The following is a 27,805-nucleotide window of genomic DNA, read 5'->3' on the forward strand; positions in this document are numbered from 1 at the left end:
AGTGTCTGGTCTTACATTTAAGTCTTTAATCTATTTTGAGTTTATTTTTGTGTATAGTGTTAGGGTATGTTCTAATTTCATTCTTTTACATGTAGCTGTCCAGTTTTCCCAGCACCACTTATTGAAGAGGCTGTCTTTTCTCCATTGTATATTCTTTCCTCCTTTATCAAAGATAAGGTGACCATATGTGTGTGGGTTTATCTCTGGGCTTTCTATCCTGTTCTATTGATCTATATTTCTGTTTTTGTGCCAGTACCATACTGTCTTGATTACTGTAGCTTTGTAGTATAGTCTGAAGTCAGGGAGCCTGATTCCCCCAGCTCCGTTTTTCTTTCTAAAGATTGCTTTGGCTATTCGGGGTGTTTTGTGTTTCCATATAGATTGTGAAATTTTTTGTTCTAGTTCTGTGAAAAATGAACTGGCTTAATTTTAATATTGTTGTGGCTCAGGAAATAGGGAGACCCAAGGAGAGAGAGAGAAACAGGGGAAAGGCCAGTGGGTGGAGCAGTCAGAACACACACATTTATCTATTAAGTTCTCTATCTTTTATTAGCGGGGTTCATGGTGCCCCAAAACAATTATAATAGTAACATCAGAGATAGCTAATCAGAGATCACTGTGACAAATATGATAATAGTGAAAAAGTTTGAAATATTGTGAAAATTATGTAAAAGCGACACAGACACATGAAGCAAGTGCTGTTGGAAAAATGGCACCCATAAGCTTGTTCAACACAAGATTGCCTCGTGCCTTTAATTTGTAAAAAATGCATTATCTGTGTAGCTCAATCAAGTGAAGGGCAGTAAGATGAAGTGTGCCTGTATTACGTTTTCTGTCTGTGAGAGTCCTAAAATCACTAGCAATTTTAGCTATTTTAGATCCCTTCAAGTAGAATGGGGCTTGAAGGGCTAGCCTGGAGCCCTATTCATGGGTGGTATTGTTTCTATGGGAGTGGTACTCAGGTCCCGTGAAAACTTCTGGAGATGCACTCCAGCTTGCCGGCCTCTTCCAAGGAAAGCAGTGGGTGAGCAACTCATCCTGAACCCATTGTAGAAGGTTAGCTATTTGTAGATAAATGAGGTTGGTAGCTTGTCAGACACCTTTACTCATTGTTGATCCCTTCAGATAGTATCTTTTGAATGCCTTGGGGCTGGCTATGCAAAAGTAAAAAAGAACCAGTCTTATCTTTTAGATCCTTTTTATCTGGGCTGGGCATTTAAAGAAGTAATTTTTGGAATGTGATAATGGATAAAATGGAGATGTAGGTTCCTGGGGTGGTGTTGGAAGTGAGTGCCACTGGAAAGGTGTTCCAAAGTCTGCCTTGAGGAAATTGGGGGAGGTTTAAGAGGAAAATTCACTCTTGAGCTAAGACTTGAGGATGAAAAGGCGTTTTCTCCCCTGTATACTCCATACAGATAGAATAGTAGGTATGAAGGCACAGTGTGGGACGGAGAACATGGTCTGTTGGAGAACTGCAAATAATCTTGGTGTCACTAAAGTTAGATGTGCAGTGTTGGGTGGGGAATGGCAGGAGCTGAGCATAAGAGTAATTTATCCCCCTGGGGAAAGGATATCACGTTGCCCTAAAGTCTGTTTAGCTTTTTGTTGATGCCAACATTGGTTATGAGAAACACAGTTTTTCCATCTCTGTCCTGAATTAAGAGTTCTACCTCTTCAGATTTTTACATTGGGAAATGTTGAGATTGCTTCATAATTAGCTGGGGCTCAGTGCCTTCCAATTCAGTGTAGAGATCACCTTACTTATATTCAGTCCGCAAACATTCATGAAGCACATGTTAAGTCAAAGAAATTCTCCTTGCTGTGGTTGGTAATACAGAGACAGGAAATGGCCTCTGCCTTTCAAGAAACTTATAGTCGAGTTAGCAAAGCGAAACTTGAACTTTCAAAAGCCCTCTTATGACAACAAAGATAATAGCAAAAGGAAAGAGGAAGGGCTGGTTCCTTACAACAGTGGGAAGCAGAGAAATCTATTTAGAAGACAGTGCACTCTGATCAAGGACTGAAGGGCCAAAAGAAAGGTGATGGGTCGACAGTGGTGTGAAGGTGGGCCCAGGTGATCGGGGACTGGAAAGAGGCCCCCCAGCTAGAGGAGCTCAGTGGAGACCAGCCCAGGAGTGCGGGTGTTCGGAGTGCCCTTGGGAGATAGTGTGCTGTCTGGAGTCACTCAGTGTGGGTGTGTGGCTGGGAGTGAAGAGAAGCAGGGCTGGAAATGTGGCCGGGCCCCAGCAGTGGGGGTCTTACCTAATGCACTGAGGGATCTGGACTTCATTCCAACCTTTTATGAACAAGTCTTCTATGGGCCTTCCCTCCGACCCAGACCATCACTGTCTCTAGTCTCCTTCCACCTACTGTGTTCAAAACAATACACCTTGGGACTTCCGTGGCTGTCCAGTGGTTAAGGCTCCACGCGCTCCCGTGGCAGGGGGCACGGGTTCAGTCCCTGGTTGGGGGCACGGGTTCGGTCCCTGGTTGGGGAGCTAAGATCCCACATGCCTCAGGGCGTGGCCAAAAAAACCCAATACACCTAATCCTGACACCACATGACAGGGACTCTCCTGGTTTTGCACAGATTACCAGGAAAGTTGTGATTTTGGTTTAGAATCTTAGGATGTTTCCCTGGTCGAAAGCTTAATCCCTCAGTGTTGGTTCTCCTCACCTTAGATTTTTGCAGCCCACAGTTCAGTTTTCAACCACTTTTGTGTCCATTATATAATTTGTTAACAGTTATAGGAAATAATCAGATCAGACCATTTATAGTTAGGGAAATCCGTTCAGAAAGCCTAAATGAGTAGGCCAAGATGATTCAGCAATGAAAGTTCGAGGAGCGATTAGAAACAGCGAGTTCACGGCCCTGTTTGGTCCAGGGTTCCTTCCATTAAGTCATTATGCCATGGCCTTCCACTCCACGATTCTGACTGCTGATGAATACATGCCTGCCGTGTTGTTATGGCATCGCTGAGATGTTTGCATGGATTCATCCCGTTGGGTGTGAGTTAAGTATTTCGAAATTGGCTGAGATAATGGGTTACATCCATAATCATTACACAGACAGAAATCAACTGGCTTATATGGGAGTTTGCCCATAACCTTCTTATTATTTATTTTTTCTCTATTTAAGGAGCAGCCTAACTTCTTCGTACGCCTCTATCATTCAACTGATAATTTTGATTTTTTTTTTCTGGAAATAATCCACCCAAATCATCGGAGTTTTTATTCTTAATCTCATATATTTAGCAGGAAAATTGTTTTCCCGTCTTTCAGATATTTAGCAAGCTAACAGAGTTAAGTGTGTACTACTTTTGTGAATCATTTTTAGGCAATAGGACTTGCCAAGTTAAGTACACAACTTAAAATATTTGTAAGACAGAAAAAAAATGGAGAATCTTGCTTTATAAATACACTCTTTGATTTTGTCAAGAGCAACAGGGTTGGCCTCTTAAAAGTCACGATTGAGAACAAATAGGTTGTGAGGCAGCTATGGTATGGGTAAAGATACTAGTTTTTATAATGGAGGACCACTGACATCGAATACTAAATCTGTAGACTTCCTATAGAGATGTGGTGATGTTGACCCTGGGAGAGACTTGGGAGGTCATTGTACCATATTCTCTTTCAGAAGAGCAGCCCCCGAAGAAGAGGCATGAAAGGTCACGTAGTTAGTGGTAGATGTGGGACTAGGATTTGCCACGCTTACCTGTTCAGATCCTCAGTGCTCCCGGTTACCAGGAGGACCAGGCCTAAACTCCCCCGCCTGGCCCTTCTGCCTCTGAAGGGATTGTGGGAGGTGAAGGCATTTCCTCAAGTCTGATAACAAAGGCACAGAAGAGAGAATAGATAAAAGTAAGTACATGTTGATCAGCACTGAGTGAATGCAATTAGATGGCATTATATTAATGACAATAAATTTTCAGACCTGTCTTGGAAATGAAGATGGAACTCTTCTGACATACTATTAAAATAAAATAAAATAGACTCTAGTTGAGTATGCAGAGGCTTCTGAGCTTCCAATAGAGAGAGCTGATCTGGAACACTTGGTTCGATTCTAAGGTCAAATCAAGTTATTTTTAAGCTCCTAAATGGGATGAGGCCTAAATATAATACCCGTATATGTCTGGCAGCCAGACTGGCCAACCTCTCCTGTCTAGTAAGAGCACCTGCAGTGGTGGTCGCAAAACCTCCAGGCGCCCTCATTCCTATCTTTATGAATTCTTATTTAATATTATATTAATTATATATGTACTATGTATAATTTTGCTAATAATGATATTAATTGTGTTAATAGACAATAAATATTGCTTATTTCATTTGCAGTCCAGAATGTCTTAGATTTTAGACAGAAACCTGTGTGCCTGCATGTATTTGGTGGGGAGGGGGTTCAAAAGCAACGGGATGAGGGTCTTAAAAAGGCAGGCACATGGATAAAATCAACATCCAGGAAAGAGGCAGGGCAACGACTAGGCCAGCATCCTTCAGTTTCAAAGTGTAATCAATAAGGTTGGAATAATATTGCACACGATTATGGGGCCTTATGGTTTTCAGGTTATTTTCACATCTTTTAAATTATTTGATTGTCACAGCAAACCTGTGAGAATGGTAGGCTAAAACATCGTTCACATTCTCCATGTCAAGTCATAGAAAGACTGTGCATTGTCTAATATAACAGCTATCCAAAACATTCTTCCTCGGCCAGTTTGGTCTTGCCCAACTCCGAGGTGTCTTTTTTGAGGGACTAGGTAGGTGATGGTATCTACCAAAGAAGCTTGAAGCAGTGGGAGTTCCCTGTTCTCTTACAACCTCACTATCAGGTAAAAGCAAGTTTTGACTAAGCTACTACACATGCAGATGATTTTTAGGTAAACGTTTGCTGGCAAGTGGCACAAAACAGTTGATACAGCCTGGCTTATAAGCTCCGAGCTTTGTGTTTTTAGGTGTTCTTGTACAGCTTTCGAGGACTGCTTACTCAAAGCAGACAACACAGCATGGCAGAGGAGATTCTTGGTCTTTCAGTTACCATCAGAGGCTTAGGCTTTATCAGATTATTATAGCCTGTTCATTCAAGGGTGGAGTGTCTCTAAAACATTTGAGCAAGCTCACTTACTTGAATCCTTTAATTACACCAATGTGATCCTCTTTCTAACACTCATCATGCTAATTAGCAAGCTGCTGATTCCACCAAAGAAAATCCATCCAGTAGGTAATGAGCAAAGTGTCCCCAAAGCATTTGTCTGTTGTAACCACCTCTCAAGTATGGGCTTCCTGGTTGGAGCCCACCAGACCTGCCCTGGACAGTGCACTCCTACTCCCGTCAAGGTTAGTGCCTAGCCTAAGCACTGTCACAGACTGTCACAGGCTGTTCGCTGAAATGGTTCCAAAAGTGTATTATAGATGTTCGGACACATCTAGGCTGTTGAGGTATCTTGGAAGGTTACATTACTATTTGTGTACTCTTTTCAATAAAATAGAGAAATGTGCTTGTTACCAGGGACATTCATTTGATTAGAGAATAGTCTTGACAAAATGTGGAAAGTGGGTTTTGCCCAAATTAATGCAGCATGCGTAGGACATGTGTGTATTATATCTGCTTAGTGCTTGTTTGCGTTATATCAACTTCATACAGCCTAATGACAGTGAATCTCAGGTGTAATTTTCTAAGAAAAAATGAGGGCCAAAGATTTAAACATTTCTATTACTACTGAGGTAAAGCTAAGGTTTTCACACCCACCCAAACACTTTAAACAAGGTACAGCCTGGTGAATGCTCTGTGTAAATATTTACACATTCAAGTATGTGGTAGATGCAGTTTGGTAGTTAAACTTGATATAGATGATTTTGGGGGATAGGTTGGATACATTACCTGTGGAATAGATGTGAGACAATGGCATGCATTTATTTTTTTTCCTAAATTTTCATTCAAATTTTGCCTATATGTAGCTATAATCTATAGCTATCCCCCAAACTAAAAGTATATTGAATTTTCCACTCTGCTTACCAACATATGGTGGTAGTTAACACATGTGGTAGTAGTTGAAGAACAATTAATAGATAAGCTTGTCCTGGAAGCAGGTAAAGAAGAGAGTCAGGTGGCGGGGAGCTCTAGCAGCTGGCCCAGGCAGGATGATAAGTCAGAGAGAAAGGATGAGAGCCCTGCCCTCCCAAAAGCGAAGGAGAAAGCCTCAAGAACAAAGAGCTGGCCCGCATTATTGAAGCTGAAGATGGAAGCCAAGTAGGATAAGGGCTTGACTTTTCGCAATGAGGAGATCATTTGTGATCTTCCCACAGAAGAGTGAGGTAGCATTGAGCTGAGGAGTCTGAGGAAATGTAGGCTGATTTTTAAATAATAATGGTCATTTTATTTATAATGTATCTGATGTGCCTGGTCCTAAGCACTTTGTGTGCATTAATTCATTTAAATCTCACAACCACCTTATAGAATCTGTACTTTTCTCCTCCCATTTTAGTCTATGCAAAAATTGAGGCACAGAATAATTTGCCCAAACTCATATGGGTGGGAAGAGTGGGGCAGAGCTAGGATTTTAACCCAAGCGTGGCTCCACCACTGTAGATTTTAACTGCCGTTCCATGCTGAAGCTTCGCTGCAGAGGAGAGAGGTCTGTACTTGTGTGTTCTTTGTCCCATGTTGGGTGATGGTGACACAGAGACAGTCCCTCGCATTGCGGAAATCTTACAAGGCTTGTTGGGAGGATGGGTCAACAACACATGTAGTTTCCATTGCTGTGGTGGAGTCAGGACACAGGAAGGCAGGGGCCAGTTTTCGTTGTTGGAGGTGGGAGAGGAGAATGAGGAAAGGCCTCTTGGAGAAGATGACCCTTAAACTGAGGTTCACACTGGCACACTTCAGAGTGGTGGTTTAAAAAAACCAGGTATGAGAAGCTGGATTTCATTCTTAGGTCTACTTCTTTCTGTTCTTATCAGATTTTCTAAGTACCCTTCCCCCATGGTTGAAAACCGATTTAAGCAAACATGCCATGTCTTTAAGTCTCCAGCGAGTTTGTCATAACAAGGTATTCAACCCACAAATGTGAACGTTTTGTTGTTGTTATTTGTTTTGGCTAGGTGGGTCAGTATGCTCTATTACTCATAATTATATGCAGCATTCTCTTTAGAGAAAGAAAAACCAAAGACTTCCCTCGCGTATTCTATTTTAAGAAAAAAGCAAACACATATACACAGTAACGTGGTCAGTATTTTTGGTTAAAAAATGCAGCAACCGTTATGCTTTCTGTAATGGGTGGGAAAGACTCTTCTTCCATAATCATTTCTATGCTTTCATTAAAAGCACCTTACGAGAAATAAAATTGTTGCCTGAATGAGGAAAATGGGGAAATCAGCAAAAAAAATAGTTCTGGAAATCTTGCCGGCCCTTCTGAGTGACTTTCCTTCTGTGCCACAGGTGCCCTCTCTCCATTATGTGGTTATGTGATATAACTGAGTTTATTCTTTCTCATTTATATAGTTTTGTTATCTATTCTTTAAAAGCAAGCAAATTATAACTTTTTTAAACTCAGTAAATTCCATAAAACAAAGTTGGTTTTTTTTTTTTAAATTTTTTTTTAACTGAAGTATGGTTGATTTACAAAAGTTGTTTTACTACGATGGCTCACTATTGTTTTTACTTTAGGGTTTATTGACCTAAATAATAGTAAGAACCATGAACTAAATGGTTATCATATGTGCAGGGTCCTTTACCCACATTTTCATTAATCTTCACAATTCTGCAAGGTAAATTTACTCATTTAACAAATGAGAAAATAGCTTTGGAGAGATTTCTTAAACTACGGAAAGTTAACTAAACGCCCCGTGGGGGAAGCTGGTCTGAGAGAACGAGGCCAACACATGGAGAAGCAGCAGAGGTGAGGGAGAGCCTGCAGTGGGCGAAGGATGAGAGCTCAGATGGACCGCCTGGTAGCCTGGCTGGCGCCGGGGGCTCTGGGTGCCCGGTGCCCCGCCCTTGCGTAAGTTAGCCTTCTCTGTGTGGGTGCGTGTTTATTTGCAGACACTTTATGGCAGGCATTTGCACTCATTACAGCAGTCAGACAGGTGGCATCAAGGGGAAGAGTGGGTTTGGTGTCAAGATGAGTGGTTAGGACCGTGGCAAATTAGAGAGCACTCGACTTACCTGAGGGGGGCGGTTACGCCCCCTCCCCCAGCTCCAGCTGGTTATGCCCTTAGGACGTGTGGCGGGACCAGTGTTCGACAGATCTTCAGGTTTTTTCAGAGAAGCCATATGTGTGGAATTTTGGGGTGATTTCCATCCTTAAAAAAAGAAAACCACTACTTTGCGCCCCCCCCCCAAAAAAAAAAACCCACGAACTAGAAGGTGGCTTTGTGCTTTGCAGGTTTGATCACTGGCCTCCCGTTAGCTGGTGGGAGTGGGGCGGAGGCAGCGCTGAGCTCCTAGGCTTGTGAGAGAGGGCTCCTTGGCTACCTGAGGAGCCTTTGCAGCCGCTGCCCGGGCTGAGCCAGGGCAAGGGCGGTACTTATAAATGTCCTCATTTAATTTTTGCACCACAGGGGATGTAAATGTTGGACTGTCAGGATTATCTCGTTGCAAGAATAATTTAAATTCAAGCTAATTTTTAAAAAAGATTCATGGAATGAGATATTTCAATTCAGTGAATTTTTTAGATGACGTAAATTCCTTTAAAACTCATTTTAAGAACGAAGGATATCAAACTGCCTACTTTAACAAACAGTATATTAAACATAATATTTGGGAGGGGGTGTTGAAGGACATTATTAGCATATTATCCTATAAATTTAGATTTTGTCCAGTAGAAGATAAGCAGTGGATGAGCACTTTTTAATGTCTCTACGGGCAGTATAAGGAAATACTGAGGCAGTTGCTTTATTAAAAGACAAAAGATGTATATTGTTAGGGTGAATTCTGTCCTGGATCAGTCCTGCTTCACTCTTGTTTTGGCATAATAATAGGACCTTTTGTCCTGGATGATAAATTATTTGGTCACCCTATATAACATTAAAGTGTTTTTTAGTTGCTGGTCCCTTTCTCATAACGGTGGAATGAGGCAAGTGTGCTGGATGGCTTTGCTGCTTCTTGTAAAATTAATCATCGAAGCAAAGGCGTCTTCACCTCAGAGTGACTCTGTCAGCCTTGCCTGAAGGATCTTTGCTGTTGCTGTCAGGGTTTTACTTGTCAACACCATTTAAAGCATGATTGATTATTTCTACATCATAGCTTTCAAAGGCATCCTCCTTGTTAACTTTAACCTACTCTCACATCTGTATCACATTTGATTTGTGGTATGTGATGGCCGCATAGTCAAGGATCTATACTAAAAATTCTTCATAATCATCCTTAAAGGACACTTAGCAAAAGATAATAAAACATTGATTTTAGAAAAGCACATTTCTGGGCAAACATCTTTTATTGTATAAAATTGGAGATACTGGGTGCTGCTTTCTGGATGTATCACTTTTTTTCAGAAATCATTTTTATAGTGAATCACATGCTGAATAATATGATATCCCACATCTCTTTCAACTTGGAATAAATATATAGTAAGTATGTTAATCAAGTTTGTGAATGAAAAAGTTTGAAGATGTAGATAAAATCTGAAAATGACAGATTGAGAATTCAGAAAGATTTTAATGGCTTAAAATAAGGGCTGAAACATTAAAAGACTAAATTTAATGGGTCAGAATATGAATTTCTGCATTTAGATTCAAAATAATAGCAGTTACGCAAGTACAGGAATGAGGAAACTTATCTCAGCACAGCTCATATGCAGAAGACCTAATGGTTTTTTTTTGAACATGGGCTCAGTATAAGCTAATAGGAAGTATTGACTGTTTAAAAGTTAGCACACTCAGCCATAAAAAGAAACGAAAGTGAGTTATTTGTAGTGAGGTGGATGGAGTTAGAGTCTGTCATACAGAGTGAAGTAAGTCAGAAAGAGAAGAACAAATACAGTATGCTAACACATATATATGGAATCTAAGGAAAAGAAAAAAAAAAGGTCATGAAGAACCTAGTGGCAAGACGGGAATAAAGACACAGACCTACTAGAGAATGGACTTGGGGATATGGGGAGGGGGAGGGGTAAGATGTGACAGGGTGAGAGAGTGGCATGGACGTATATACACTACCAAACGTAAAATAGATAGCTAGTGGGAAGCAACCGCATAGCACAGGGAGATCAGTTCTGTGCTTTGTGACCACCTAGAGGGGTGGGATAGGGAGGGTGGGAGGGAGGGAGATGCAAGAGGGAAGAGATATGGGGATATATGTATATGTATAGCTGATTCACTTTGTTATACAGCAGAAACTAACACACCATTGTAAAGCAATTATACTCCAATAAAGATGTTAAAAAAATAAAAAATAAAATAAATAAATAAAAAATAAATAAAAAAATAAAAGTTAGCACAAACTTTCATTTCTGGTGGTTTGTGAGACTAGATACTCTAAACTACTCTTCCACCACAAACTAAAAATAAAAATGCTAGATAAATTGTATAAAATATGGCTTTAAATGGCAAGAAAGAAACATTGGCCTGAAAGTGAAAGTGAGAACTCAGAGAGGTAAGCAAAACATCCAATATGAGAACACTTGCTGAATTCAGCAAATGTGTGCTTTGATTTCCTTGGTCTCCTGTTGCTTTGGAGACAGGAGACAAAGCCCAGAGTCCGTGCTAGGGAAAAAAGTTTAATAGAAGATGTCTCCACATAAATGTGGGACCACCTAAAGGCTACTTCCATAGTGTAGTGTTAAAACTAGAAATACTACTTTTCCCCTGACGTCCTCCCAGCCCCCAGCAACTCTAAAGAAAACTGCCTATCTGATATTTCATAACCAATAACCAACATTCATGCACATTTACAGTCCTAATTCAGACCTACCTGGGTAGGCCAAAAAATGGGCAAATACATATAGTTGTAAAGTGGCTCCAGCATAGTACCTCAAGGCAGAAGCAGGTGCAGATTCTTTCCGGAGGAATCTTGCTTTAACCCAGGCCTCAAAGAGTTCAAAATATATCACTACAAGAAAATTTAACTCAGAGTCAAAATTACAAAACAGACAAGTAAAGCAAAGTATCATGAATAGAACAAGCCAAAATAGTAGGAACAGAATTAGACACGTAGTGATCTCAGATATAGTTGTCAGACAGAGAATGTAAAATAACTTTGTTTTAAAGAAATGAGGTTAAAAATGTGAGTAAATAGCAAGTGAATATAAAAATGACAAAGGAGGTCTGAAAAAACTAAATAGAGCTTTGAGCAATTAAATATATAATTGGAATTTAAAAATCAACAAACAAGCTTAATGGTAAATTTGACATAGGCAAAGAGAGAATTAGTCAACTGTAAGACAGTGCTGAGCTTTTCGACTGTGACCTATAGTAAGGAATTCATTTACTGACGTGTATACATATGACACATGTGTGTAATTTAAGTCAACGTTTTGAGAAACCGATCATATCCTCCTAAGGGTAGTGTTCTGTGCTATTTTTTTCTTTCTAATTTACTCTTTTTCATTAAAAAAAAAAAAAGTTGGATTTAATCTAGGAAATTTTATGAACCACAATGGTCATGACCAAAGTTTTGAAGATAACTGATTTTAATAAAGTTGAAAATATGGATACTCTACAACCTAGCATATGGCCACCACTGTTCATAGCACTTCATGTGGCCCACCACAAAACAATCTGGAAGAAAACAAAACATCGATTGTATAAAACATAACTATGGTGTGGTGTTTTTTTTTTTTTTTTTTTTTTTTTTTTGACCTCGTTGCGTGGCTTGTGGGGATCTTAGTTTCCCAACCAGGGACTGAACCCAGGTCCTCAGCAGTGAAAGTGCGGAGTCCTAACCACTGGACCGCCAGGGAATTCCCTACGGTGTGGTTTATACAAGTGGAGTACTGTAGGACTGGGGTGATACTGAAAAGGATGAACAACCAGTACAGCATGGGCACCACCCCGTCAGAGTGGATACTGCCGGGAAACAGCCAGCCTCAGCCCACACCTGTGCCTGTCGGCCCTTTTCCCAGCTTTGAAAAATGAATGCATCACTGATTCAAACATCAACATAATGTTGAGTGGAAAAAGCAGGTTGCAAAAAAAGATCATATATAGTCTGATTCCATTTATATGAGGTTCAGAGATTTGAGCAAACTAAATAGTATATTGTTCAGGGATACAAACATGTGATTAGACTGTTTTTTAAAAGGCAAGTGTACACACAGAATTTAGGAGAGTTATTACCTGTTAGTGGAGGATGAGGGAGGGGATAAGGAAGAGTCAAAAGGAGCTTCAGAGGTGTTAGTAATTTAGTTTTTCTTTGTAAAATTGGTTGTGGATACACGAGTGTTCCTTTGTAATTCTTTATATTTTGTACCTGTTTAACATTCAGTGAAAATAATTTAATTTTAAAAAAAGCCAAGGAGGGATCAACACAGGTAATAAATCTTTTGTGCTGATCAGGCCATTTTGGGAAAGGCATCTTTAGTTTTGGGGGCCAAATTTTATGAACATTAACAAACTGGAATATGTCCATAGGAAAACATCCAGGGTAGTGGTATAAACCTGGTCTTGAGCCTTTCATTTTTCAGATGCAGATCACGTGGGTTCTGAGTGTGAGGAGTTTTGATTTCCCCCAGTCTGTTGGCTGGTAGAAGTGGGACGTGAACTCTGGTCTGTAAACTCTCAGGGTAATGTGCTTTTGCTGCACTGTGCAGAAAGGCATTCCAAAAAAAAGTCCCACAGTTGTTCTGTAGTTTGCTAAAGGTTTTGTGTTTTTCTGTCAAATGCTGTAACTGTAGACCCTGTAGCATGTTATAATATACCAAATAACAGCTCAGAAACGGGATCTTTCATTGCTGGGTCAGGCAAGCCCTCTGCTGTCCATAGCTCCTGAGGGCAGCTCTAGACTCAGGTTGTGTCCATCGCAGGGACACACATGCGGGTAATTTAGTTTGGTGCCTTTTGGGGGAGAGGCAGGCTCAGTCCAGGGGTTGCTCTTTGGCTGTGCAGGGAATCAGTTTGACCAGGGCTTTAGCTAGATTAAAAACATGGAGGGCTGGGCAGATTGTGGCCTTTGTCTAGGTAATGATTACTTGAAGTAAAAGAGTAAATTAGCAATTACTGAGTGTCTGCAATGTGCCAGCTGTTGTTGGGCATTTAAGACAATTTTTTTAGAGCAGTTTTAGGTTTGCAGTAAAACTAAGGGGGAGTTAAGATTTCCCATTTACCCGCTGCCCCCCTCACACGCATAGCCTCCCCATTATCAACATTCCTCACCGGAGTGGTACATTTGTTACAACTGATTAACCTACAATAACACATCTTTATCACCCAAAGCCCATAGTTTACATTACAGTTCACTTTTGGTATTGTACATTCTGTCTGTTTGGACAGATGTATCCAAATGACATACAAATAATGATATGTATCCACCGTTATAGCCTCATACAAAGTATTTTCACTGCCCTAAAAATCCTCTGTGCTCTGCCTATTCATCCCTCCCTCTCTCCTAACCCCTGGCATCCCCTAATCTTTTTACTGTCTCCATAGTTTTGCCTTTTCTTCAATGTCATATACTTGGAATTATACAGTGTATAGCCTTTTCAGATTGGCTCTTTCACTTAGTAATAGGCATTTATGTTTCTTCTGTGTCTTTTCATGGCTCATTAACTCATTTCTTTTTAGTGCTGAATAATATTCCATTGTCTGGATGTCGTTTATTTATCCATTCATCTATTGGAGGACATCGTGGTTGCTTTCAAGTTTTGGCAGTTATGAATAAAGCTGCTGCAAATATCCATGTGCAGGTTTTGTGTGGACATAAGTTTTTAACTCCTTTGGGTAAATACCAAGGAGAGCAGTTGCTGGACTGGATGGTAAGAGTCTGTCTAGTTTTGAAGAAACCACCAAACTGGCTTGCAGAGTGACTGTGTCACCTTGCATTCCACCAGCAATGAATGAGTTCCTGCTGCTCCACAGTCTTACCATCATCTGGTGTTGTCAGTGTTCCGGATTTGGGCCATTCTAATAGGTGTGTAGTGGATCCCATTGTATTAATTTGCATTTCCCTGATGACATATGCTGTCGAGCATCTTTTCATACGTTTGTTAGTCATTATCACATAAAAGTAGTCTGTTCCATTGGGAAGAAAGTGGCCTTACCCCATCTTACTGATGTGGAACTTAGGGAAGGATGGCTGAAATCGGTATTTGGGGGAGAGAAGGCCTTCCTGTCAGGAGAGCCAGCTGCCGAGTCCTGGCTAGAGGCAGTGTTTGGGGGAGGTTAGGAGCACAGACTGCAGTAGCAGGGCTGGGCACATGTACAGACACTCTGCTGTTTGCTGGCCGGGGGACCTGGGTCATAAGTTATCTAACTACCTCAAGTCTCTTGCCTCATCAGAAAACGAGGGATTGTTACGAGAAGTAAATGAATTAATATGCATAAAGTACTAGAACAGTGGCCTGGCACATAGAAAAGGCTATAAACTGAAGTGTTTAGAGAAATGTTTTCCTAACTCTGGCTTACGGCAAGCAGTTCTCCTGGTCTCTGTGGCCCTGTAGCAGAGCCTGCCCTCAGTCTGAAAGGGGTGAGGTAGCTACATCCAGTCTGGTTTCCCCAGCATCCCAAGTTGGGTTCTCCCCGCACCGAGAAGGTAGGAGTGGCCTTGATGATTTACATACGTCAGGTCATCCTCCTCCAGGATCCTGCGTCTTCCAGGGCCGTTGAGATGTTGCCAATTAAAAGACACACAGCTGCACTTAGTCCTAAGAGCTTGCTCTGCAGATGAGAAACCGAGGCTCAAGGAGGTTATGACTGCTCCAAAGTCACTTCAGCAGAGCTGGGATTAGGACGTGGTCTGTGCTACCTCCAGACCGTGAAGAGGACAAGGCCAGTTTTCTCTGTGGAGCCGTGATCCACAGTGTGGATGACCTCTTGTTTCTTGGGTCAGCTGGACCATCGAGACTCCTGGGTTCCACATGCCCTTTGGGGCCTACGAGGTGCAGGCTGTGCCGGCTTCCGAGTCACGCCAGGGCAACTTGCCTCTTCTGCGAGTACCTCTGCTGCCCGCTCCTCTTAACCCAGTTTCTTTCTAAATTGTGCGGAGATTAGACATCCATTGGCTTCTTCCGTGAGTTTCCCTCGTGGCTGACCTATCGTATCCTGTGGTCACTGGCTTCTCACAATCCTGATGAAGTTCTTTGTTACTTGCTGCCACTTCTCTTGGCCTTAATAATTTTCCCTTCTTTATTGCCTTTTCCCCCCTTGTGACCCTTGTGTGTTTCTGCCATTTTTCCTGTACCTGGGGGTCCCTCACTAGGCAGTGAGCTGGTACGAAGTAGAACATGGTATGAACCGAATCAACGATATGTCATGTGATCTGTGCAGTCTTGCCTCTCAGCTTTCTTTTGATGAGCCTGGAGCCAAAGAGGACATTATTAACACAGCATTACAGTCAATACCATATGCTTTCAGCAAGGGGAGAGAGTACACCAGAAATGGACCAAAAACTGTGGGAGACTGTAATTCCAGAAATGATCTAAGGGCATCCCTTCCTTAAAACACTAAGGCAGGAAATGATAAGGTTTCAGAAATAGGTAAAGTGTGATCTGCACAAGTGCCTGGCATAAGTAGTGTTTAAACATAAAGATGCTCTTTTCTTCAGCTTAAGGTAGCTTTGTTGCTTATGCTTTTCTTTTCACTGAAATGAAGACATTTATTCAAGATTAACATAATATTGAAATAGTGCAATTTAGGAAATTAGGTTAATTGTTTAAAGCATGCTTGAACATGCCAACATACTACAGTAATTTTCAATTTTAATAGTAGAATATTCCTTGCTCTCTATTTTTTGCCTTTTGAACATATGCTAAAAATTTTCTACCAACTCTCGTTTTAAATGGAGAATGAAAATCATTGTCACTTGAAATTAATTCGTGTTATTTAAAAAAGAAATCCCTCATATTTGAACTCACTCTTCTTTATGGCAGGGTCTCTTTAAAATTAGTTCTTTTGAGACCATTAGGAAAAAAAAAGGGAGAAAGTTTAAAACGTCCATGCCGAGAACCTTATAGTCAGAACTGTCAGGTCTTTAAAAGCAGTCTTGGGACTTTTCTTGTTGTTTGGTAACAGTATTGAATAGATGGTTAATTGATAGCAATAAAGCTGGATAATCAAATCTGATAAGCTAAGAAGAGGTTAACTAGAGCAATCTGTAGTATTTAGAAAAATTTCCAGGGTGATTGGGGAGTGGTGGCTGAAATCAACATTTGAGATTTCATTTGTGTTAATGCAAAAATAAAAAGCCACAAGTTTGTTTGCTAATTAACAATTGTTTTCTTTCATTTAAAAAATAACCCCCCTCCCGCCTACCCCCCACTCTGATCCAGTCCTTCCTTGTAGGGAGAAAAGGAAGAGAGAAATTCGTCAGCCAGCTGCCTGCATTGCCACCTCAGGAAATAGCATGTCAAATTCCTGCTTTCTCTAGACCCTCCTCCTGGCCTTCCCTTCATCCTCGCTTATTGAGGGTGCCAGATTTGGTGCTAGGTGCTGGGACTATAAAGAAGAAATGAGACATAATTCCATGGTGCAGTAGGGGAGTGGGTCTAACAACACAGAACAGCGTGGAAACATCCGAAGAATCCTTTCAGTACGTTTAGAGAAATTTGTATCTGCTGAAGGGCTGTTCACAACCTTATCGGGGTTTTGTTGTGTTTTTTAATCTTTGTAGTTTACTTCATTTAAGTTAGAAGCCAGTTAACTTCTTTGAGTTTTTCCCAATCTCAGAAGGCAGCTCTTTCAGAGGGGTATAGCGATTCCGCCTAAATTCTTCTGCAAACTCACTGTGCCTTTGCAGAACCTTGTACTTTCTGAGCAGCAGTAAAGACAGCTTTATGATGTCTCCTTTGCAGAAGGAGCCTGTGTCTGCTTCCTTTTCTATTCTTCAGGTCTTTTCCCTTCCTAACATTTCTATCAGTTTGAAGTTTTCTCTTAAAACTTTGGCCCAGCCATGTGTTCTGTCCTAATCACTGGGCCACACCAAGGATCATACTGTTCCTTTCTTTAATATGTCCCAGTATCACATTTGTCTGATAAGTGTTCTATAGGGAAACACAGCTTCTGTTATTGTGGTTATGTTTGTCATTTAATCTATATGCATTTAACAGTGTTTTTGGGTTTTTGCCAACTCCAATTGGAGTAAAAGATCTTCAGTAAAGACACCTAGATAATTTGGTGAATACTTTATCCAAACTCTGTAGTTCATCTTCTGAAAACAACTCTCTGGTGTGTGAGATATGACCGTGTTATCCAGGGGAAAGTAATCATTGGATAGCTTGTCTGGTAAAGTTTATAAAATGCATTACTCAAATTGGCCTAAAGAAAAATGATTGCTCGGCTATTTAAAAAATAATTGATCATGTCCTTTGCTTGTCGTATCCTTCTCCTGTGTTATTCTTCTGAGTTCCTGTATGACATTTAATAACAAATCAGAAGACTAAAATAACAAGGATGCATTTGAATTCCTATGGTTTATGGATCAGTTTATTAGGCCAGAAAGGGAAGGGGTAATAGAGTGAGAACACTTATTAGGACCTGCCTGGGTTATGTGAACTAACCTGGGATGGGAGTCTGGTAGGAAAAAAGCAGGATCTTTGAAATCAAGTGCACCTGAATTCAAATCAGGGCTCCACCATTTACTAGCTGTGTGAACCTGGAAAGGTACCAAATCTTTCTGAAATCTTAGTTTCCTCATCTGCCAAATGGGGACTGTAGGATTTACCCTCACAGGGTTGTGAATAGTGGCTGGATTGTACAGTGTGTGGCCAGGCACTTATTTACTGTGTGCCTACTATTACTTCTTAAAAGGCAGGGACTGTGTTCAAATCAAGTCATCTAATCTTTCTGAATCTCAGCTTTGTCATCTGGGGACTTCTAACATATTAATATGAAAAAGCTCAGAAAATTTACAACGTAATACAAGTATAATGACTTATTTCACAAAGGCTCCCTGAATATCCACCAGGATATGAACTCTACTATAGGTTTTCTTTTTCAAGTCTCTTTGGTGCTTCCAAAACATTTATTTGGTATTATTATTACTAGATATTAGTTACATCTCACAAATATTGCACAGTTGATAGAAAGGAATACATATCTTATTTACCTTTATAATTTCTCCTGTATTTTAAATATAGTAAGGGCTTAGTAAATGTTTATTAAAAGTGTATTTTTTTTTTTGTTATTACCATTGCCCTCTGCTTTACAAACTAATGTAGCTGATAGCATCATAATGGATTCATTTCCACAGAAAATCTACCTCATTGTCTCTGTAGTCATTTTATGGTTTTAACATTACATATGGAATATGTAAAACCCAAGATACTTTTCTTATTACCATCGGATGTTGCTCTTAGCAGAGCTGAATTATATTCAGAGATGTACGATATCTGTGAGTTTGGTGTCGAAGAAGAAAAAAAAAAACTTTGAATGTTCCTTCCCTTCTTTCCAATTTTTGTATTTGTGGTTTTAATTTATTTTGTGAATACTCATGAAAATGTGCTATCACGTTTTATTTACAGTTGGATATTTAGAGTTGAATATTTAGATGGTTTTCTCTTTTCAATAAGAAAGAAATGTGCTTTTTGAACTTCTCTGGCATCTTGGAGAGTAGAGAGTAGCTTCCTCCAAACCTTTAGACTTTTTCTTATATCACCCGTGAGACTTGAACAGCCAGAGCAATAAGCTCTTTTCTGGTTTCTACAGTAATAAAAATGACCCTATTGTCCATTGATTATCCATCCTGGTGGGCCTAGTTTGGAGGAAGAGAATATATCCAACAATTAATCAGCAGTCATTAAGAGACATCTACAAGCAAATGAAGGGCCTGCATTCTTTACTGATGAAAAAAAAAGAAAGAAAAAAAGGCAACACCTCTTGAAACTGGAATTTACTTTGCTCTTGAGTTGTTCTTAATCATTCTGTTTTTCTTGTGCTCAGTGTATAGGAGTTGCAATAACCTGATATTGTGTTCATTTACGTCACCAGCTTCTGTTTGCATTCTTATAAACTAATTTAAATAAAGGCTGTGTGGGTGACAGTAGAAATATTAATTATCTATAGCTGCAAACAAGTTGCCTAGAACTTAGGGACTTAAAACAATAGACATTTTTAATCTCACCTAGGTTCTCTGGATTAGAAATCCAGGAATGTCCTAGGTGGGCAGCTCTGGCTCAGGATCTTTCATAAGGTTGCAGCCCAGATTTCCTCCCGTGTTGTAAGTAGTCCACAGGAAGTCTTGACTGGGGCTAGAAGATCCACTCCCAAGGTGGTTTGCTCACAAGCCTGGCAAATTTGAACTGGTTATTGGCAGGAGGCCTCTCTGTTCCTTACCACGTGGATTTCTCCATAGGGCTGCTTGAATGTCTGTATAACATGAATAAGTGATCAAAGAGAGCAACATGGAAGCTGCATTGTCTTTTATGACCTAGTCTGGAAGTCACACATCATTTCCACAATATCCTACTGGCTCTACAAGTTAACTCTGCTCATGTGGGAGGAGAATACACAAGGATATGAAGACCAGGAGGCAGGGATATTTGGGGGTTATCTGGGAGGCTGGCTACCAAAGTAGGAGAATGTCTGATCCTTACACATATTTAGAGGTGTCCAGTGGATGTTTAAATAACCTTAATTTTAACTTTAACAAAAATAATATAATTATTGAAATGTAGAGGTTTCCAATTTTTATCCCTTTTTTCCCAAATTGCACATGTTGGTATAAGTTGATTATTGGTCCATTTCAATTGCTTATATAATAAATACCTATTTTTCAGAGATGTAGTCATAGAATTATATCTAGGTAAAAGAAATCGTTTAGCGAGGCAGGGCTTTCACTGATGATAAGCTCAGCACCTCTCAACAACCCGTTACCATTCTGTAAAACCCTCTGAATTCATCAAGCCCTCAGTTGACATTTACTGAGCACCTCTGATGTGCTAGGCAGTATCAGTGCAAAAGGTCTCTGCCCTCAAGCAGAGCCAACAGTTTGTTATAATCTGTGCTAAATATTACAGTAGGGATACATAGTGGAGATGGTGAGGTCGGTTGTTGAAGGTCATGGGCTCTGAAGTCGGTTTGCCTGAGTTCAGCTCCTGGCTCCCCTACTTATTAGCTGTATGACCTTGGGCCAGTTATTGAACCCTTCTATCGAGTTTTCTCTCCTGGTCTTCCCTTCTTACAGCCTGCCCACCTCATCAGGCTGTGAGGATTTAGGAAGCAGTGCCAGTGAGTAGTGTTAGCCAGCCACTTGGGAGTACGTGGAATGATCAGTTTGGATGGGGGAAGGTTCCAGGCGCTGGGAGACTTTTGGGTAGTCTCTTGGAGGGTGAGTTGGTGGGGCCTCGGCACGGGACACCAGCATGAAGGAGGAGGGCTAGAGGCCGAGAGGCTGAGCCCTGGGTGAGGCTGGGCATGTCATGTGGTGGCTTCGGGAGGGTGTCTGGAAATGAGCTAGCGGCATCCTCTGCGAGGACGCAGAGAGGCTCGTGTAGAGCACCGGGATGTGGTCCACTCTCTGAGAGCACCCCAGTTTAAATCTCAGCTTTCTTACCGCCTCTGTGAGTACTCTCACAGTTGCCAGATCTTATGTCTGTATTTGCAGTGAGGAAAATATTGTCACTACAGTTACGGGCCAAACAAAAGAAGTTTGAACTTCTTTGGTGGAGGCTTTTAAAAACAGTAGAATGATAGGATTTGCTCTTTTCTTGTTTGCTTTTTTAAAGTGGTCTGGCTGAAGGGTGGACGATGGGTTGAATAGTCAGGATGGTTGCAGTAATTGGTGGGGAGACGACTGAGACCTCACTGGGGACCAGAGAGGTGAGGAGCGGTCTATCAGAGCTGAGTCCTGAGGACTGAGGCCTTCCTGTCCGGTTTGGCATTTCCCACCTTCCCAGGCCACTGGCAGGACTGGGACACGTGCCATCCTATCGTAAAGAGCCTCGACTCATCCAGAATTTTACAGTTATAAAGATCTGAAAAGGAGAGATTTTAATGTCAGCATACATGTAAGTTAGTGTCATTTTGAACTATATATGAGGGAATAAGCACCGTAATCATCTTGGCCTTTAAATGTCTGGCTCTAGTAGTGATAACGTTATTTTATGGACAAAAGAAGATAACGATTATGTCAATTCCAGACACTACTTTTCAGGTGCCCACTTCCCATTTCCAAAAAACTTTCTTGAAAACAAAATTAAAAAGAGTGGTGAGGCTTTAAAGAAGAAAAGATGGGTAGGAAAAGAAATTTTGAATTCGATAAATAAGAATCCCTTTGCCAACCAAACTGGATTCCAGATAGCTTCTAGGCCCGAGGTGGGAATCAGCGTGGTTGGTCTATTTCGCCTCTTCTCACATGGTTCTGAATTTGTCACCCAGTCCTCTCTCCCAGCAGAGTTGACCCTTCCTCACGTTTTGGATGATATAATGGTCCATGGACAGGCTCTTTTCCCAAAGGTGCATCAGCTTCAAATGTGTGTCTGTCTTCTAGCTTCTTTAGGAGGTAGGTCTAGTTGAAGCCAGATGGCTCTAACCCATCTGATGGAAGAGGATGAAACAGGAGTTCTATGGTGTCTAGTTGGCTTAAAGCCTATTCATTTTCATTGGAAAAATATTTTAATGTGACTGCTCCTCTCTCTCTTTTAAAACTTGGAAGCATGCACTAATGCACTTTTGCACTTGCAGCTATAACACCATGGAAAAAGTAATCTGGAAATGAATGGCATTTTTATAACAACTATTAATTTATATGAAGTACTTGTCTAGTAACCAGATTTGGAAACAGTGTCTCCATCCAGGGCTGTAGAAGCTGAGCAGGGAGAACCCGGCTCTGGAAGGGAAAACTTTGGACTGACTTCCTGCTTCCTCAGTTGTGTTTGAAATGTATATATGTATATATTTTTCTTTCTTTTTTTTTTTTCCGAAACAGCACATCAAAAATTTTTGTTACAATTCAACATGCTGTTCTAACAGTGCTGTGGCCAAGTCACCCAACGTTTTCTTCACTTTCGTTCCACACAAGTTAATTTGTTTCACAAAGTGGAACTAAAGTATATTCAAGTCATTCAAATGCAAGCTACATAGATTCCTTATAAGTTACTGTATTAAGGTAGAAAAGAGATGCAAGAAAAAAGGACATCACAGAATTTATAGGTTATCAAAATATTGGTGCACAGTCTTTCCCAAGCTGCTTCATAATGATCCTAAAATTACCAGCAAGAAAAAATAGTACAAGAATAAGGTTTATGGCTCCTTCAACTCTGTGTCTGTCATAATAATTACTGTAATACTTATTGTTGTAATAATTCTCGTGATTATCCTCAGAGGGCTTCCCTGGTGGCACAGTGGTTAAGAACCCACCTGCCAATGCAGAGGACATGGGTTTGAGCCCTGGTCCAGGAAGATCCCACATACCATGGAGCAGCTAAGCCCGTGCACCACAACTGCTGAGCTTGCGCTCTACAACCCACAAGCCACAACTACTGAGCCCGTGCGCCACAACTACTGAAGCCCGCGTGCCTAGAGCCCGTGCTCCGCAACAAGAGAAGCCACTGCAATGAGAAGCCCGCGCACCACAACGAAGAGTAGCCCCCTGCTCGCCGCAACTAGAGAAAGCCCGCGCGCAGCAACGAAGACCCAATGCAGCCAAAAATAATTAATTAATTAATTAATTTTAAAAAAATTATCCTCAGAAGGATCTCTACGAAACCGGCAAAAACGACAGCTACATCTAAATCTTTGCTCTCTTGATCGAGTCTCAGTGTCATTCTGCTGTGGTTCTCTTTGAGAGTCAGACCAAGGAACTCCTTTGCCATAGCGTTTTTTAATAGATTGGATCAGCCCCTCCGTCTTATCTCTCCGATCAGTTAACACGGTCCTCACCCCTCTCCTATAGCGTATGTTTTCACCAAGTAACCGCCCAGTTGGTTGAGGTAGACATTCTGGTAGAATGAATGACAATTTGGTACTAGGGTTGAGCGTCGAGTTACAGAGGTTCTTTATTAACACTTCAGACATAGGTTGAGAGGCAACTGGAATTGCCTGGGAGTTTTCATCAATGGACATTTGAGGAGACTCCAGGATCCAGGTTGGGTTAACCTCAGATGAATCCATTGGGAGTCTTGTCACAGCTTGAAGCTCCTCCTAGACCTTTGGGTTCCAGTGGAAGGTGATGCTTTAGACTCAAATTGCTACAAAGTAGCCTGGAAGAACTATAGAGTTAAGAAAGAGGGAGAAAAATCCAAGCTGACACACCATGGTGAGAGAAGAATCCAACCAATGTATATATTTTCTGATAGCTTGCATCAGATTTGGGGTCCACCAGTTCTTTCTCCTTACACTATTTTTTTTTTTAGTATTTATTTATTTGATTGTGCCGGGTCTTAGTTGTGGCTCGCAGGCTCCTTAGTTGTGGCATGTGGACTCTTAGTTGTGGCATGCATGTGGGATCTAGTTCCCTGACCGGGGATCGAACCCAGGCCCCCTGCATTGGGAACATGGAGTCTTAACCACTGCGCCACCAGGGAAATCCCTTTACGCTATTTCTAATTTGATATTTCATATTATTTCATAGCTAAGAACTTAAGGATTGTTAACTTTTGGGGGTGGTATTTCCTATTCATAATAAAAGTAGTTCAGTGTCTTGGTATATTAAAAATATATGGTTAATGGAAGATGGTCTTGTTACTGAAGTAAACCTTTCTATAAATAAATGCAGAAACATCTGCATTAAGGGCATAGTCTGAATGTGGCAGACATAAGAATTGCGTCAATTCCTGTCTTGTGGCCAAGATTTCTTTCTTCGGCTTTCTTTATAACTAATGTCATGGCAGAGTTTCACATTCTCACAGTATCACGCAATAGAATGGTCAAAAGAACTGGTGCCAAGTTACCCTCTTTCTTAGGTTAGCCAATGGTTGTCAGTTGTACTCACCAAGGAAGAATGAGGCATGTTTTTGTTTTTGTTTTTGTTTTTGTTTTTTAAGACTGAAAACCTGAGTTCTCTTCAACTTCAACTTCATTTTTAGGCCCTGGCTTTAGGCAATTTTCCAAATGTCTAACTGCTAAACCGCTTTCAAGAAATTATTGTGGTATTGCAGGGAACTTTGGTCAGGAGAAAAAGAAGGCACAAAGTCTTTCCTAGAACACCATGGGCCCATCAAATGACCTTTTAAAGAAACAACTGAAATTCCTTTTTCAAAGGCACAAAAATACTAATTCAAACCAAACCAAACAAATCTACCCCACAAGTACTGCAATTCAAATGACTAGCGGAGAGGGCCCAAGAGGGGAGGAAAAATTCTGTTTGGAAAAACCATTTGAAGCTAAAAGCTTGTGTATTTTGCTCTTTGGTTAGAAGTTAAAATGGGGTGATTCAGCATTTCTAAGATAAAAATTAGCCAGGACTGTAAGGACACTGTGTACCTTTTCAGGTGCCTGTGTAGCTCCTCCTAGAATACCTGTCTGGTGCTCTACCCTTCCTCAAGACTACCTCACACTGCTCCCACCTGGGCACTCCAGCACGGCAAGGTGAGTCTGAAAATTTGTACTCTTCCATACATCCTAGAAGAGTATCACTTACAGTGACTTTTTTAAGAAAACTTTTCAAAGTCTTGGGAGACTTTCAGAGATTGTGTTCACTGTTGAATCATCATTTGTAAACCCTTTATTTAAATAAGTACAAAGTGTAGTTAGCAATAGTTGCCACTATGTTACAAATTTGAGATTCAAATTTGGGGTCTGAGGCAAAATTTTGCAAACTGGTTTTATCACCAGTCTTGGGCTTCCTGAGCACTGTTCTACTAACGCTTTAAATCGGCAGCCTCTTGTAAAACAGTGGAGTATTTCTAACAGTGAAAGGTTAGAAGGTCTTGGTAAGTCTGAAATATATCCTGTAGTTTGGGCTTCCATCTCTGTAACGGTGTCAATAATTGGCTTCATTAAATAAAGGGGGTACAAAATCCCTTGAGGTAGGAATATACAACTAAATTATTCTCCACTTGCTTTTTGTATGCTTGATGTGTATAGTCTCTTGTCTCTTGAACATTAAAGTGACTTATTGGTCTCAGGAGGGGAAATAATTTGACCTTGTTTGCAGTAAGTGAATGACTTATGAATAAACTGTTCACATTTTACAGGTGAATAAACTCTTTAAGGGCACCAACCACTGTGCTGTCACATAAATTCCTTAGTCCCTCAGTTGCCAAAGCTATGTGCTTGCATTTTTGCCCAGATGATGAATTTTGAAGGTCTCACATAAATTAATTTCCCCTTAGAGCCTTCTAGTAATTGCTAGACTCTGTGGAAGGAGCGGATTCCTAAAAACACAAGTTCATATCCTCACTGGTTCAGTTCTCCTGTGGACTCTGCTACATTGCTCGGGCATTAGGGAAAACCATGACTAAAAGTCTCCAAGTGTTGAGAATAAAAGATAGCCTGATTCTAATAAGGTGATTTCATTACATCCATGTGAGAGCTGAAAACTCCTAGTTGAGCCCTGCTATTTGTAGTGCCCTGCTACTTGTAATACAGTCAAAAGAAGAAAAGCATAAGGAAAAAATGTATTATGTAGCTCCATTGACCAAAGTTCTCTCCATGATTGGATAGTCACTTAAATTTTAGTTTTAGCTTCCATTATTGATGAAGCTGTTCTGCAGATCTTTCTTGTACACGTTAATTATTTTCTATATAGGAGGCATTATATGTAAGTTACACCAAGAAGGAACTGTGTTTCAGCTTTAAGTGTAGGGATTGTGTACATTTGGATTTGAACACTTCAGTTATTTTGTTTCTCTTGGAACACTAGTACTTATTTACTAATACAGGTAGGAGAGAGAGATATGAGTTGCTTGGAGTTTACTGCTGAGGAGATTTCATTTTTTGCTGTTCTCAAATGCTCAGTAACAGTCTGATTCGTGACTTCAAGAGCAAAGAGACTCCTTTAGCGTTTAGCATACTGCTCTCTTTTTCTTTTTTAAATAAAGCTTTGTTTGAACTTACGAAACTTTTTTGCCTATGCTGGATACTGAGCCAGTTTACTCATACCAACAGGGTATATGAGTTCCCTAAGCCTTTCCAAAGGAAGCATGTAATTTTTAGTTATGTTAACTTTGGTGAGCAGCAAAACCAGCTTTGAAATTCTTAGTATTGCTACATTGTAAAACTACCTTTATTTTTTTTTTTAAGGAGCTACTTTAAATTTTTACTGTCTTAAAATCAGAATATCTGTACTAAATCACATTTCTCCATAGTGATGCAATTATTCCCAAGCCATTATTCTCTTAGAGAATGAGGATAGAGAATAATTCGCACTGTTATTTATCACAAGGCATTTTTGTTAGGTTTATAAAATTGAAGCTGTGTGAGAGTATAAAATTGAAGCTGTGTGAGAGCAAACCATAAAGCCCATGTTTTGTGTAAAAGACAGATTAGGTAAAACAAGTTTAAATTTTACAGATTGCTTATTTGTTTCTCTTTCTGTCATAAATAGGACTGCAATATTCTCCCACCCTCCTTTTCTGATACTTTCCTGTAAAAAGCATTAGTGAGGGGAAAATAATGGTAAACAAGGCTTAGTTCTATAATCTTCTTTGAAAACTGCCTTGCAAGTGATTTCCCATAGTTTCTGTAATGAAGCATATGGTGGTAATACACCCTGTGCCTCTGGTAATGGGGAGTAGTTTCAGAGTACTCTCAACATTTTATATTTTAAGCTTTGTATGTGTATTTTCAGGTTAGGTTTTCTGTCCCGTGTAGATTTAATGGAATTTATTTTTATATGCTTGTTCTTGGTTTTAAGGGTTTAGATGGGGACATTTCTGAATAAAACTTGTGAAGAGATGTTTATTGTTGTTATAACTAATCCATGCATACAGATATTAGGAGGCTTGAAATGGCCTTGTGGAGAAAACAACTTGATAGAAGGGGGGATATTTTCTGTAATTTAAGTTGTCATAGTAACCTGCATCAAGACATGTACTTGGAATCCAGGCCTGAAGAATTTCAGTGACAATAAACATTCCAGTTGCATTCATCATCTTTTTTTTTTCTCTCTAAGAAAGAAGCCATCTATTGTGACCTAATTATTTCATTTCTGTTTTTAGAAAATGGGTAGCAGTTCGCATTTTTTAGTGCTTTGAAACTTCCCTGGTAGAGTAAAAATGAAAAATTTAGCTGTTTATATTGGAAGCTGATATATTTTTCTGATAATGTATCTCAAACTATTTCAGATGGTAAGACAGATTCAGTATAATGGTTACTTAATGAAATATGAAAGAAACAGGATTTGATGAGGACTTGAAGAGATTGCCACAAACATTTATTAACATGCAAGTCTTAATATTAACAGTGTTAGAATCTGGTTTTCATGGAGCTCTGATCTGGGAATGTTATGAATTTCCTAATACCAAATTGTTAATATTTTATTTTATGGCATCTTGTACTGTAGTCTTAATAAGCATGAATGTATTTTAATAAAAAGGATGAAGTATCATTTTTATTAGCAGAATAAGTTTACTTTGAGAAATTTGTATCCAGACATTATCTTTAGATCTGCTGTCTTTTACAAGGAACAGTACAATGTTATTTCTAAAGAGAAAACTTCTTAGGGTTTGCTTCTCTCTTGCCTTCTGCAAGATACTGATTGCTAACCAAGATTATTTGGAGTTAAAAATGTTCTCCTGAAGCAAGGAACATTAAGAGAAATAGTGAGTTAAGGATGTGTGCATCC

General features: G+C 40.2%; 2 protein-coding genes across 5 annotated transcripts in view; one reads left to right on the top strand and one right to left on the bottom strand.

Annotated features, from left to right (window-relative positions):
* Positions 1-27,805, top strand: part of RASSF8 (Ras association domain family member 8) — a 130,200-nt gene that overhangs the window by 16,920 nt on the left and 85,475 nt on the right. For 3 of the 4 annotated variants that reach the window (XM_068560980.1, XM_068560982.1, XM_068560979.1), the window contains exon 2: positions 24,510-24,606. The exons of the other annotated variant lie outside the window; for it this stretch is intronic. The gene's annotated coding sequence lies outside the window, so the exon portion shown is untranslated. The remainder of the gene's footprint in view (positions 1-24,509; positions 24,607-27,805) is intronic. 4 annotated transcript variants of the gene reach the window in all.
* On the bottom strand, positions 20,914-23,190 carry LOC137775766 (developmental pluripotency-associated protein 3-like). Its single transcript, XM_068561928.1, has 3 exons — positions 22,758-23,190; positions 22,291-22,389; positions 20,914-21,053 (listed from the first exon to the last, which is right to left on the bottom strand). Exons 1-3 carry the CDS (start codon positions 23,188-23,190, stop codon positions 20,914-20,916), a joined length of 672 nt encoding a protein of 223 aa, XP_068418029.1.

This window comes from Eschrichtius robustus, chromosome 13 (genome assembly GCF_028021215.1).
Source record: "Eschrichtius robustus isolate mEscRob2 chromosome 13, mEscRob2.pri, whole genome shotgun sequence".
Lineage (NCBI taxonomy): Eukaryota > Metazoa > Chordata > Mammalia > Artiodactyla > Eschrichtiidae > Eschrichtius > Eschrichtius robustus.

Excerpts from the sequence above, each read along its gene's own strand:
- LOC137775766 (XM_068561928.1), bottom strand. The coding sequence starts at position 23,190 with ATGGATTCATCTGAGGTTAACCCAACCTGGATCCTGGAGTCTCCTCAA. Across the intron at positions 22,390-22,757 it reads AGATCCTTCTGAGGATAATT|ACGAGAATTATTACAACAAT; the intron begins TTTTTAAAATTA and ends CTGAGGATAATC. Across the intron at positions 21,054-22,290 it reads TGTACTATTTTTTCTTGCTG|ATCTTTATAACTGTAAAATT; the intron begins GTAATTTTAGGA and ends TCTCCTTTTCAG.